The sequence below is a fragment of the Danio aesculapii genome, chromosome 18 (genome assembly GCF_903798145.1).
Source record: "Danio aesculapii chromosome 18, fDanAes4.1, whole genome shotgun sequence".
NCBI lineage: Eukaryota > Metazoa > Chordata > Actinopteri > Cypriniformes > Danionidae > Danio > Danio aesculapii.
In genome coordinates, this window is record NC_079452.1 from 9,568,618 (window position 1) to 9,583,031 (window position 14,414).

Consider the following 14,414-nt stretch of genomic DNA (forward strand, 5'->3'; position numbering starts at 1 on the left):
TATATCATTACAGTATTAAAAATTTTTCACTTTACTGTTAAAATAATATATAGATTGATATGACGGGCCCACATTTAAAAAATGATCTCGCTCCTCTGGCATTTGCCAGAATTGCCAGATGGCCATGTTTGCCCCTGATTAACTTCATATGCTATTTGACTAAAATTACAGCCATACACTATTCAACAACTTCTGAAAAAATCAGCTGATGTGCTGTGTCAGTGTAGTATAAGTCAAATAACAAAATGAGGAAGAGCGGATTATTAAAAGTGGGCGGTACCAAATAATATAAATAGGGTCCATGAATAACCAGCTGCAAACTGGACACGCTGCAGGACACACAATCCTGATCACACAATCCAGGCCAGGCCAAACCACTTTCAGGTTTTTGCATTTGTAATTTTTATTTATTCTATAGTTAGTTTATTTATAACTCTTTGTTGTTAATTATATTTTCATTTAAAAAAAAAAAAATGTTTTATAAAATTATGGTTGTATATAGAAAAATACTAGGCCTTTATACAATTATTGTTAAGTCAAATTTCAAGCTTTCAATTGTCATTCTGTGACATCAAACAACTTGTGTGCCTTGAGTGTCCATCAGTTGTACCATTCAAAATCTTTCATTCAAAAGGGCCCTTTGAAGTGGCCAGTTTTGAGCACTTTAGATTGGACGAGACCTCGATATTGTAGTCATGTTTTTCTCACTCTGAAGTCCCCTTCGGAGGAAGATATATCCTGTATGGAATGCACCTTGACCAATCAGTATTCTTCTTCTTGTTTGATGACTAACTTTTTAGCAGTATTATCGTCAGCTAGAATGTCAAGAATGTCAACATGATTTAAGAATACACAACATTTTAGAACTACATATAAAAAAAAAATTTCATTTTGATGAATATAATGAACCATAAAATGTTGGACTATAGGTTATGAAAAAAGATATTTAGTCGATATTTAGTTTGTACAACTTTTTGTGTCTTATTAATGTCTACACCACCCACCCATGGTGGATGTCTGGAAGCCTGGACCGTGTGGTCAGGATTCTGTGTCTGTGTGTGGTCAGCAGAGAAGGTGAACACTCAGTGCTGCTTACTTGGGCTTCTGGCTTTGAAGTGGCCAATACGGACAAAAATGTGGTACTGAAAGGACTGAAATGTTTGTTATCTCACCAGCAGATGGCAGTCTTGTACTAATAACTAAGTGCGGTTTGCCAGAAATGGAAAAAGAAGAAACAAGAACAACGTGTCTTGTGCATGGTCTTGTCTTGTCTAGTCTATTATTACAAAAACCCAATTAAATTAAGGTCCGTGAGTTACTCTGCATAATGGAACCCATCATAAAAGTTAACCAAGGTAAGTTTGTATTAATTTATTTAGGGCTCCAGAAAAGCATTTTGTTTACTTGGAGCACTAGCCCACTAGTAAAGATTTGTAGGAGTACGAGCAGTGGTGGCACGTTTAAATCACATTTTCCATTTTAGCTGTATTAATGAGAATTGCTTTAGTAAATTGGTAGTACTGTGTAGTTACTCAGAACTCAGCATGTACAATTTAGTCTACTGTTCAGCACAGCTGAAGATTAATATGAGCATAGAGATAAATTAACGTGAAAACAACTCAACAATCAGGCTTGATTGTTGATAGATTTATGTTAAATTTAAAAAATATCAGCCAAAACTAAACAAAGACAATTTTGTTTACATCCTTTGGATATGATACGAAACTGCATATTACTTTAAATTTTGTTAACCGTTTACATTACTGTGCATGTAGGAGTAGACGTCAAAAACAATGTAATGGGTAATTTAATAATTAATATGAATAATAAACCGTATAATGTGCTTTTTTTTAGTAGGGGAGACGTTAATAAAATACAATTATGAATAATTTAATAAATAATTATCATTAATTAAAAAACAAACTACATCAAATAGATATGTGCCCTTTATGTTGCACAAGGCTTAATTTCATATTTAAAATGTTAATTAAATTAACCACAATAAATTTAAACCATTTAATCACAGGAAATTATACAATAACAATCAACATTATACATTAACAAAAATCAAGTAAAGACAACACCATTTCAGATAAAACTATCAAATCAACTGTAAAATATTCAGAATACTATTCCCTATAATGCACAAGGCTTGTTTTTCCTGGTTGTCTCTTTTAAAAATTTTAATATACATTACTGAATCCATATTTAGGTGGTTGACATATAAGCCAGATTATTTTTTTAAAATCCTTTGAAAATTAAGCATTAAGAAAAGTGTTGTACTGACTCTTACATAAAAAACAAACAAACGTGGTCTTTTAGTTTTATTATTGGAAATAGAATGTGTTAACGAATTTGCTACATTTGTGCCTATAATTGTCATATAGTGTGACATTAGAGTGATTCTGTATAAAATGAAAATGTATACTTTCCCTAAGTAACCAACTTCACCAGTCTGAGTCCAGATTCATTACTAATCAAGTACTAATCTAAGTACAGATTGATTAGATTTTGTTTTAATTTTTTAAATAATTATGCACAGTGAGACATTTCTCTTAAGTCTTCCCAGATATTGTAGATTCATTTTGACAAACTTTGTTATAAATCAAACAAAATGCTTGTGACTCTTGGTAATATTTTTTTCCTTTTGGTCCATTGGCATTTTAATGGTTTACAAATGAAACAAAGTATATTTACTGTCACAATTCTCTTTGTTACACCAAATGACAAGTTTCACACTCCAATTCACTACACCCCAATTTATTAGTGCAAAAAGAGTATTTTATATGAATTTGATTGTACATTCTATTAACATAAGCCTGAAAAACATTAAAAATATTAACATAGTAACACTAACACTTAATAAATTTAATCTCATGCAGGGCTTGACAGTAACACCCATGGCTGGCCCTAACCAATTTGGCGCCCTAGGCAAGATTTCAGGTGGCGCCCTGTCGCATCACAGTAAATTCCACTGCTAGTGTACGTATAAGAAACATATTAGCTTTCTTTTGGGCATTCTTTTATTTAACCAAAGCAATTGTACATTGTACAAAAGTACATAGAAAGAAGTTTGTGCAACTGTGGGACTGAGAAATCTCAGCAGCACATCTGAAGACAAAAGGAATCCCAGTTGTTAACATGCACATCGAAAAAATGCGCAGCGCTCAAAACACCCATCAGATTATTTATTAAAGCTGTTTGAAGTGTCTGTATTATAGCTGGGAAAAGGTTGTTGCTTTTTTTGCACTGGGCCTTTAAGGCTAGTCCTCCCCGACCACTGTTCCCACATGCCTGTCAGCAACATGCCTCAATCGCCGCCCTTGACTGCCTCAGGAAGCAGATCTCACGTAACATTTGTGAGAAATACTACAATAAGAACTTTAACAATCATGATTTGATGCATTTTTTTGTGGAGTTGCAACAATGAGTCACACACAATGTCATTACAAAGTTCACGCACACGCACAGCGAGGACACACACACACACATAGCGCAGACACACACACACAGAGAGACAGCGCATTAAGCTTTGCACTCGTTTTGCACGCATATGTGACATGTTACTGGTAATGTACACTGCTGTATGGATATCTGTTATGTTAATGTACAAAATAAACCAGATTTAACATCCACAAACCGGGATTGAAGCATCTTTTATAATTGTTCTGACACGCGGCTATGCTGATGAAGTAAAGCTAAAGCTAAATCGCTGTAATTCATTACACACATGCACTGTTTTAAAATATTTTAAACTTGTAAAACTCACTCTTGATCACGTTTGATGATAATTGATGATCCTAGCAAACTGAACAGACCTTTTATTCCCGGTTGCTTTGCGCTCGTCCTGTCTTGTTGATATGATTATATGCGTTACTACGAAGAAATGTTAATGCGCGCAACTGTCAATCAATATAGGTGGGCGGGGGGACCGCTGTCCTACGTAAAGTTGCGGTCGATCTGAAAACCGCTTCAATTGGTCCACCGTTTTTATGTTGTTAACTTTAAAAAAAAAAGGACTGGGTGTGTTTATTTCACCCCAATATGACAGTCTATACACTATACTTACACACATGTCTGTCCAAACAGCTTTAAAAGTAGACTTTTCACCATAGGTGCCCTTTAACTATACATGCTATGAAGCAGAAAGGAGGGATGAAAAGTCAGGGAGGTAGGATTAGGCCTAAAAAAATGTATGAGTCGGGTCTAAAAGACAACAGATAATTCATTCATTGACTTATTTTCTTTTCGTCTTAGTCTCTTTATTTAATCAGGGGTCGCCACAGCGGAATGAACCGTCAACTATTCCAGCATATGTTTTACACAGTGGATGCCCTTCCAGCTGTAACCCAGTACTGGGAAACATCCATACACACTCATTCACATTCATACACTACAGCCAATTTAGTTTATTCAATGCCCTTATAGCGCATATCTTTGGACTTGTGGGGGAAACCCAGAGAAAACCCACGCCAACACGGGCAGAACATGCAAACTCCACACAGAAATGCCAACTGAATTAAATTAATAGGCTATTCCTGCAAAGGAGTTCTTAAATGATCTTAGCATATCACTCCAGTTGTGTCTTTGTGTTACAGTTACATTTTGGACAAATGTTTGTTATTTATTTAGAATATTAATTTAATAACAATAGTAATACCAACAATTATAATAATACCTAAGAATACAACTATGCATAATTCTGAATAATTTCTAAATGAAATTATGAGATGATTAATTATGCTATACACATATTCTTGCACTCTGTCATTGACTACATATTAATAGACTATTTTCAAATTAAAAAATGTCATTATTAGATTCTCTCTTGCATATTCAACATGTAGGGCAGATATACTGCCACTAACAATTAGAAAATGTTTATTCTCACACAGAAGACACACTGAGGACACAATTTCTCCAATGTCTCTCATCAAAATATTACCTGAACATTAATTTTTACACAAACCTCATTCTATCTTCAAAAAGATTATAATATTGCTTGAATTTGTGGATTTACTAGTCCAGTCATTATCCATTCTAAATGTTGACTGAATTTAAAAATAACTCTTTAATAAAACCATATTTGTGCTTATATTGACATTATATGATATGCAACTCCAGGCAACATTATTACAATATTTTTGCTATTCCAACATTTAATTACTGGAATTTTACACTTTTACACACTCTTTACACTCTCCAAACACTACCCCCAAAAATCAGAAGCTTATCTGTGAACAGTTTATCATACGGAGCGCGTCCGTCAGTCAGCATGCATACTATAGGCTAAACTGATTTAGAGGTTGCGACGATCGACGCACAGCTTTAATGGAAAGAAAGTGAATGCAGATGTTTTATATTCATTTTAACGTGCTTTCAAGTCAAAATAAAGTGAAAGCACAATTCTCTTGAACAGCTCTTGCAATCAAATCACGAGAACAGCTCTCATGGTACTCTCACTTTTCATTTAAAGGGAACATAGTTTACCTCTTTTTTATGATTTAATATTAATATTATGGTTCTTCTAAGTGTGCCAGTTTAGGTTTAGTTCAAAACACAATTCAGATTTTTTTATTATAATGTGTTAAAAAGTGTCATGTTGGGGGCGTGTCCACAGTTCGCTGATTTATGGGTGTGTTGCTTCACATGTAAATTAGTTTCGGCTTCCCGCCAACGTAACAAGGGGGCGGGGCCATGAGCTCACCCGCTCTGCGTTTGCAACAGACAGGCAGACGGAGAAGGAGAGAGAGAGGATCACCATTCAGTCGTACATGTACGACTCTGACACAGACCAAGCAGAGAGTACAAAATCATTTGTGTCTTTGTACAGTTTTACAGCCAACTGTGTGCTAGTTTCAAGTGCCGAGCTTGTACACAGAAACTAATAACCACGCACACTGAATAAACTTTGACTGAGGCTTCGGATTCGCCGCTCGAAGCCATGATACGGCACACCAGACACTCTCTGTGGCGCAGCAGAAGCATGAAGTGTCCCAAATCGTCGCGCCACGCATTTTTGAATTCTAAACATAGGTTTCTGCAGCGGCCCGCGGCCCCCAGCCGTCGACTTGAGTGTACCCTGATAGAAACCTATGTTTAGAATTCTAAAACGTATGCTAGTTAAGATCACAGGGAGCTTCTGGGTTCGCGAGAAATGCAAACGGCTGAAGTATAAGGTAGACTCAATGAGAAGTACACATGTTTGCAAACCTACCTAAAGATACAACCAATAATTCTGATTAGAGCGATGATGTGGAGAATATTGCTCTTGTGTTGAGCCCAAATGAGCCTTGCATCTAAAAATAGAGCTAGGGTGTTCCTTTAGTGATATTGCTTCTCACTCACGCTGAAAATGGCGGACGTGAATCAACAAACTGAGGATATGATGACGCGCCTGTCAATCAATATTGGTGGGCGGGGGGACCTCTCTCCTACATCAGATAGCGGTCGATTTGAAAACAGCTCCAATTGGTCCACCGTTTTTTATGTTGTTAAATAAAAATAAGGATTGCCCAATATGCGTGCAAATGTGATCTTAGAATTGAGAAGCAGCACGACTGACAAAAATAACTGTTCGCGCGAGCGAAAAAAAGCAGGTGAATACAGAATGAGAGGATTAGCTGATTGTTTAAAATGCGTGCATATACATACATATAGTAATGTACAACAACTTGGCATTATCAGTACACCTTTACAATACAAGAAAAGGAAACAGGTACAAATAAAATGTTACATAAAATACTTTTAAATAAAATAATATACATAACTAAATCTTAAAAGCAAAATAGATAAAAAAAAGAAACAAAAATAAAATAAAAGGATTTCCTGTATTTTATATTTTTCTATCAAAGATAGAAGACTAATTGCACTTTTTGTTTTCATTATCTTAAAGGATTTTTTTATATGAAAGAATCTCATTATAAAAAGCACAAAAAATTGGTTTCACCTTCAAATATTTTGATTTATGTATGTAAAATTTTCCAAGCATAAAGATTTTGTTGATTAGGAAGGCAACTTCTTTACTGTCTATTACAAGTCCATAAATCATATCATTCACATTGAGGGATGTCCTGAACATTTTAAGCATCTTGCGATACGATATCGATATTGCAGCCTTCAGTACGAACCGATACCGATACAAATCCGATACCATAATCAGCACAAATTATGAATACTTTTACCTTTTTTGTTGAGTGGAATGTATGAATGGCTAGTTCAAACTGAGAACAAAAGTCAGCAACAGTAAGTATGGAAATTAACGACCATTTTTAATAACTATTGGTTGCATAAATGTGAACCTTTTACATAAGAATATACATATAAAAAATAATTAAAGAATAAATATTAAGACCCTAAAAATATCTTAATTGAATAAGCAAAACTATATTTGCAAAATTATTATTGCATAATTATAAGTGCAAAATACTAATTAAAGGTCACTTCAGTTATTTTTTTTTCCATCAGCAAATAGTAGGAACAGCTGAGGGCAGGAACATAAGAAAAAAAATTGTAAATTGACCAACTGCTAAAAGGTTTAGTGTCCAAAGTTTCACACACACTGCTCAAAAGAATGAGATTGTTGGATTTACTTTCCACAAAAAATAGTGCAAACAAAATAAATATAACTCTAATACAGGGCAGAAAACAAATATCTAACTATAAGGATGACTAAACTTCCTACTCCTCCAGCTCAACTTTCTGCAGTCCAAGCATGATGTGGAGAGTTTTTTTTTTTAGAAAATAAGCATTTCTGCATGCTGAAGAGTGAGTCTGGTCCTATGCTCCTCAACAATAATTGATGCTGTGCTAAAGAACCTTTCGCTCTCAACACTTGTGCAGGGAGCACAAAGGAACTTAGCTGCTTTTGCGGCCAGGGTGGGGAGTCGAACTTTGTTGGCTCTCCAGTAATGTAAAGGATTGTTCTTATGCTCAATAGGAGCCTCGCATTTCAATTAATTTTAAAGATTGCCCCTGGGGTGATGTGCTCAAAAGGGGTTGTTGCTGTGATGACCTCATCCAGTATCTCATCGAAGTTGCTGCCAAGGGTGCTGCTAGCACCTTCCATCCGTGGAGTCTTTTTTACTGGCTCAGACATGGTTTCATCAGATGGCGGCGTGGTCTTCAGCTCTTCCTCTATTTTCAACACTGCAACCTTTAATGCAGCCTTTGCATGTCGAAGGGTTTCCACATTTGTGAAGTACCTGGTGTAAATATAAAATGTCACATTTTACTGATTTACACACCCAGTCCAAAAACATTTGTACTTGCAGAAAGAAACAGTAACAAAAAGTTTTAATAATGTTAACCATGGTTGTGTTATACCTTATACCGTGGATCCAGCAACATTGCCACGGCGTAGAGGGGCTCAGATTCCACATCCCTGAAACGTCTGTGGACTGCATCCAGAATAGTGGCTTTCATGGTTTGGACCCCCTGCTCATCTTCACTTGCTTTACTAAGAAACCGTACCAGTACATGGACTGAGGGGATGACATCAGCTGTGGTGGCGGATGTGGCACTGACGGTATCTGTTAGTTCTTCAAAGGGCGCCAAAACCTTTGAGGTCTTCTCCAATAGAGCCCACTGGTTCGTGGTTAGAATAGCTGGCAGCGAGTTGTTTTCTTCAGATGAGTAGGCCTGAAGTGGCCGTTTTTGGTGAATAAGGCTATCAATCATGTGCTTGGTACTGTTCCATCATGTTTGGACATCCTGCTGGAGATGCTTTGGTGTGACGTTGAGCTCAATTTGCAGGTCTTCAAGGCTCGAGTAAGCCATGGGAGAATGCTTAAAGTGGCCCACTATTTTTCTCCCGTTGGCTAGTGCATCACTTACAGCTCGCTGTGACAAAGTCCCTTCAAGAGCTACAAGCTGGAGACTGTGCGCAAAACACCTTAAGCTTGGCACACCAAGCTGATCCAATCCCTTTCTCATATTAGCAGTATTATCTCTTAGAACGACATGGGCCTTCTCGACTTCTCGACTTTCCAGTCACGCAGCATCTCCTCCATAGCGTTTGTAATGGCGTTAACTGTGTGTAAACCTCTGAACTTGCGTGCATGTAAAACTGCTCTCTGCAAAGTAAAGTCAGCGTCTATCCAGTGCGCAGTCAGCCTCAATAAAGATAGCGGACAGTTTTCTGAGCTCCAGATGTCTGTGTGAAGCTAACAGCACTTGCTTTATCCAGATGCATAGCAATAAACTTTATGCATCTGGGGTATGACTTTGTCGACAATGTAGTGGCGGCTGGGCATAAAGTAGCGAGGCTCGAGGTGTTCAATTAAGTGTTTAAACCCGGTATTACTCACCACCGACAATGGCTGATCATCGAGCACAATAAACTGGCATATCTTTTCTGTTAAGGTTAATGCCTTTTTGCTCTCTTTTGGGAATTTGTCACGTTTTTTAAACTCTGTGGTCTTGCAAAAGTCTTCATGCTGAGTTTTGTGATGCTGCTTCAAATGCGTGATGAGGTTTGGCGTATTAAACTTTCGCGTTCTGTTCCACCACAGGAAACTTGTGCATGACAAGTGTTGCACTGAGCCACACTTTCTTTTTCGGACTTTAATAAAAAATACTGCCACACGGCAGACATCGCTATTTTTTTTGCTACTTCACTAGCAAGTAGTTTTGCTGGCTCTGGACGCTGCTGGATAGAATAACTATAATAGAGTTTAGAGCGGATTGGACTGCTTATATCGGAGATTTTAACGCAGTCCGATGTATATTTTTTTGGCTGATATCGGACCTACTTCCAATATCAAAATCGGATCGGGACATCCCTATTCACATTAAAGATCCTTAGGTTTGGAGTCTTTGGGTAAAGCCAGTCATAAACATCTGACCATAATTATTCCACAAAACATACAGTGAAAAAAACAAATGATCTGTTGTTTCAATATCATCACAAAACATACATTTATTAGACTCAAATCCAAATCTAACTGTTAGAGGATATATAATGTTGTTAAAGAGATGTCTAATCTTTTTGTTTGAAAATTTACTTTCTTTGAAATCACAGCCTTCAAATGACACAGGAGGAACAGTTGGGGTTACAAGGGTAGAATAAGAAACAATTTCTTTAATTAAACAGACAAAGGCGATAGGAATGGCTTTAATAATAGATAGATTCAAATTTGATTAAATTAGAAATTATATTTAGTACAAAAATTTTCATATGAAATAACACCTTTATTGCTATCAATTAATTGGGATACTGACCAGATCCCTGTTTCCATCCATTCCTTGTCAAACAATGTCTTGTTTTTAACTGTAATACATATAATATTCCATAGTGGTGTATTGTGTGGTGTGAAGTTATGGTTATATGGACACTGTAAACCACCAGATTCTGCCATCTACGCTTGAGTCACTGGGCGTTGCAGGCACTGTTATTCAATGGTTCAGATCTTACCTCTCTGACAGGTCATTCAGAGTGTCTTGGAGGGGAGAGGTGTCCAACCTACAGATAAATGTCTCGGACGAGGCCCCATTTCATGTTACGATCCTTGATGAAAATATGTCTAGGGAATTAAAAGGAGTAACATAAAGATGACCAAAGTATAAACTGGAGATTAAAATGGCAAGAGAGGACACAACTACAAATTAGCACCGCAAAAGATTTATTGCTCCCACTGTATTTACAATATTTATAAATAATAAGATGAAGTTGAAAAGAACCAAGATAAACCCGGGAGAGGGAACTGAAGTTGCGCTAGCAAAATCAAAGAAATAAATATAACAAAAATATTCCCTTAAACTCCTCCCCAAACCACTAAATAAGAAAAAAATATGAAAAGAAAAATCTTGAGTGCTGTGGAGAAGTGAGACTTCTCCCCTCCGTCTCTGACGGCCGCACCAATATATACACACACACACACACACACACACACACACTCTGCACTTACCTTCATCTCTTCCTCCTCCGTCAGCGGTGATTTTGATGAGTGCACGCGTCATGTCACCGGCATTCTGTCATTCCTCCACAGTTTCATCTCCCCCCTATAATCTCACATGGAGCATACTTACACACACCCATTGTCTGCGTGTTTTCGTTTGTCTGTTTGTTGTCTGTTTGTTAGGGGGGTTCGGACTTCAGCGCGAGACCGGCAAACCTGAGTGAAGGAAGGGCACGCGCTTATGACATCAGAAGCCGCGCCTTGGGAGTTCGCGCGCTGAAAGTCCGACCGTACCATTTGTGTTTATGTGGGTACAACCAGCGTTGTTGTTTGTCCTGTTTTACAGGAAGAGAGCGGTAAAGGGTTGTATGTGGTTAATGTTGTATGTGTTATTTGTCTGTTAAGCAGACAATGTATTATGTTTAAAGAGATGCCATTTTAAGGCAAAGTTAAAAGAGAGATAAATTTAGGTACATACCTGAATGGCTTACGCCAATCGATGGGCGGAGTCTGGAGTATAAAGAAGGACGCCAGACTCCAGCTCAGGGTCAGTTTACCTGGCTAGCGAGCGTGCTGTGGCAGAGCCGTGAGCAAATTCTCTGAGTGAGTAGATACTGGTATACAGTGGTTACGTTTGATTGTTTTTTTTTTTCTTCTTTGGTTTTTTGTTTTTGTGTTATATATATTCGTCTTTATATTTAATTTGTTGATTTGGTACTTTGTATTTTTGTATATATATATATTTTTGGATTTTTTTTATGGACACTGTATATATTTTGCACTGGACATATCCTCCACATCGTTGTAAATAAATACCACCTTTTTTACACTTCCGGGTCAGGCCATTGTGTTTTTGGATTTTTGCCATTGGGTTATTTTTTGTTTTGTTTTTGGGTTTATTGTGATAATAAGGCCTCCCACGCCTCCTAGTGGGCCCACTCTGGGTTCACTACATCACAAGTGCCAAAAGCGCCCTGAACTTACACTAATCTGAAAATTAGAAATACAAAATTAGCGCACTTCGCTAACTAGTGTGTCTATACATCAATAATCCTGCGTGCAAAGTATGTGTGTCACGTAACTTACTATGTTGTTCCGGATCTCCCTTGTCATAAGTCACAGAATGATTTTTAATGGAGCATTAGCGGGCTAGAGATGTAAAAACACACATCAGAACTCTCCAGCAAATCTCACTCAAAGTCTACATCAGTAAATCTCACTTAAAGTCAACATCCGTAACAGCTACAAAACACACGGACACCACCAAACAGACGACACGGCAAAACAACAACAGCAGCAGCAGCTGATTTCTTCCCGTTGCCGCTTCTTATTTAAAGAGCTCTGCAACAAGCGTAATTGGCAGAGAGAGAGAAGTCGTCGTCACATGGTGGATTTAGATTGGCAGTCCTGTCAGCCAATAGTGCTTCGAAGTAGGCGGTACCTGTAAAAATGATAGGGCCAGTAGAGAAAGAGAGATAGAGAGAGGGATTTTTTTTGATTTTTACAAAAATACTTCATTACATCAGTTTTTCATTTTACAAATTTAACTCCACAACAAATCAAAAAACAACTCTCCTTCCACCACATTACAAACAGCATCTTTATAACACCATTGTTGTTCAAATGTTTCAACCTTATTTAATGCCTTGTAATACTTAAAATCTATTGTAACTCTGGACCTTACAAATGCTTTAAAAACCTTCAAAATCTCTTGACCATGTACATTATCTATTTTGTTTCTTCTTGTAATAAGTATAGCAAGTTTTGCTTGACCAACTAAAAAATTAATTAACTGCCATTTCATTTTTTGTTTCTGACTATAGCCAGCACCCAGAACAAACTTACAATTAGTAAAACTCTCTCATCATTTAAGGAAAATTCTGCTCAACATATCAAACAACTGTGTTAAGCGTGCACATTCCAGATAGCAATGATATACAGTCTCTCTATGTCCACAAAAGATACACTTTTCATCGACACTAGAATTAACAATTGATATGAAAGCATTAACTGCCACAATGCCGTGCAAAATCCTCCGTTGTAAGTCGCCAACACGTTTTGTCAATGGTGGTTTATATAAAACTCTCCACACTGGTTTTTCCCCCTCATTTAAACCGAGTTTAGTTCTCCACACTGTATCATTCTTTTTATCTAGAATTTTCTTATTGTACACTTTCACAAAGCATTTATACATCATTTTACCCTCCATCATAGTTAAATTCACATCTTTTACCCCTTCCAAATCTAGCAAGCGATGTCCCGTTTAAGTCTGGCATTAGACCAATTCTTGGAAAGGGATCTGCTCGATTCAGGATTATTGACCTGTCCTTCAGTCCTTTTAGCAACTCCAAATCCTTTTCAGTTAATCTTTTTTTTCCAATGTTCAATTATTTTTGCCGTTTGACGAGTTGATCTCTGTCCCAGCAAATTGGTAACCGCATCCACATTATTAAGTTCAGTTCCAGCCACACCCACTACGTGTTTTAGTTGAACAGTTCCAGAGGAACACAATATTTGAGTCCCAAGTCCCAACATGCTCTCATCCATTATATCAAGCCTGGCTCCTTTAACCAAGGGTTCTGACCAGAACAAAGAACATGTTTCTTCCAGTCTGCAAACAGAAAAAAGTCTCCATACTTTAAAAAGTCCACAATAGAATGAAGGTAATCCATTCAAACAAATGTTCTTGGAATCCATTAAAAAAAGTACAACGTCCAATCCAAGACCTTCTACTCTTTGCAAAATTGTCTTAGCGGTCATTCGCCATACCAAATCAGATCCTTTTAAGAGCTTTTGAATAAACTGTAGGTGAAAAGTAGACAGCCTACTTTGCAGATGCACTAAGCCCTGCCCTCCTTCATCCTTGGGCAGGTATAACACACTTTGAGGTACCCAGTGCAGTTTATCCCAAAAAAGTTTACAATAATTGACTGTAATTTTGACAAAAGGCTAGCAGGTGGATCAATACAAGACAATTTATGCCACAATGTTGATGCTACTAGATTGTTTATCACCAGCACTCTTCCTCTAAAAGACAATTGAGAATGAATCCATCTCCATTTTTTAAGTCTGCCTTCTATCTTTTCCATGATTCCCTCCCAATTTTTCTGTTGTACAACTTCATCACCAAGATATATCCCCAAATACTTGAATCCACCTCTTTTCCATTTCATTTGACCAGGCAATCTTGGTAAACCCTCTTCCCATTTTCCAATTGCCAAGGCCTCACTCTTTTCCCAATTTACTTGAGCTGATGAAATTAAACCAAAATTCTTAACCACAGAGACCAAAACATCAATATCTTTTTGACTGTTAACCAAGACCATTACATCATCATCATTTGCTGACACTTTATGTTGTAACTCTATACTATGTAATGATAAACCCTCTATCTTGCTTCTTAATTTAGCTAGCAATGGTTCAATAGCCAGGGAATATAACATCCCTGAGAGTCCGCACCCTTGTCGTATACCTCTGCTAATATTAAAGGGAGCACTTAAACCACCATTGACTTTT

At 37.2% G+C, this 14,414-nt stretch overlaps 1 protein-coding gene across 2 annotated transcripts in view; it reads left to right on the forward strand.

Annotated features, from left to right (window-relative positions):
- Positions 1-1,243: 1,243 nt before the first annotated feature.
- The window catches only part of mthfsd (methenyltetrahydrofolate synthetase domain containing), an 83,393-nt gene continuing 70,222 nt past the window's right edge, over positions 1,244-14,414 (forward strand). For both annotated transcript variants that reach the window (XM_056478161.1, XM_056478162.1), the window contains exon 1: positions 1,244-1,355. In XM_056478161.1, the coding sequence (XP_056334136.1) occupies positions 1,328-1,355 (28 nt within the window). In that variant the 5' untranslated portion in view covers positions 1,244-1,327. The remainder of the gene's footprint in view (positions 1,356-14,414) is intronic.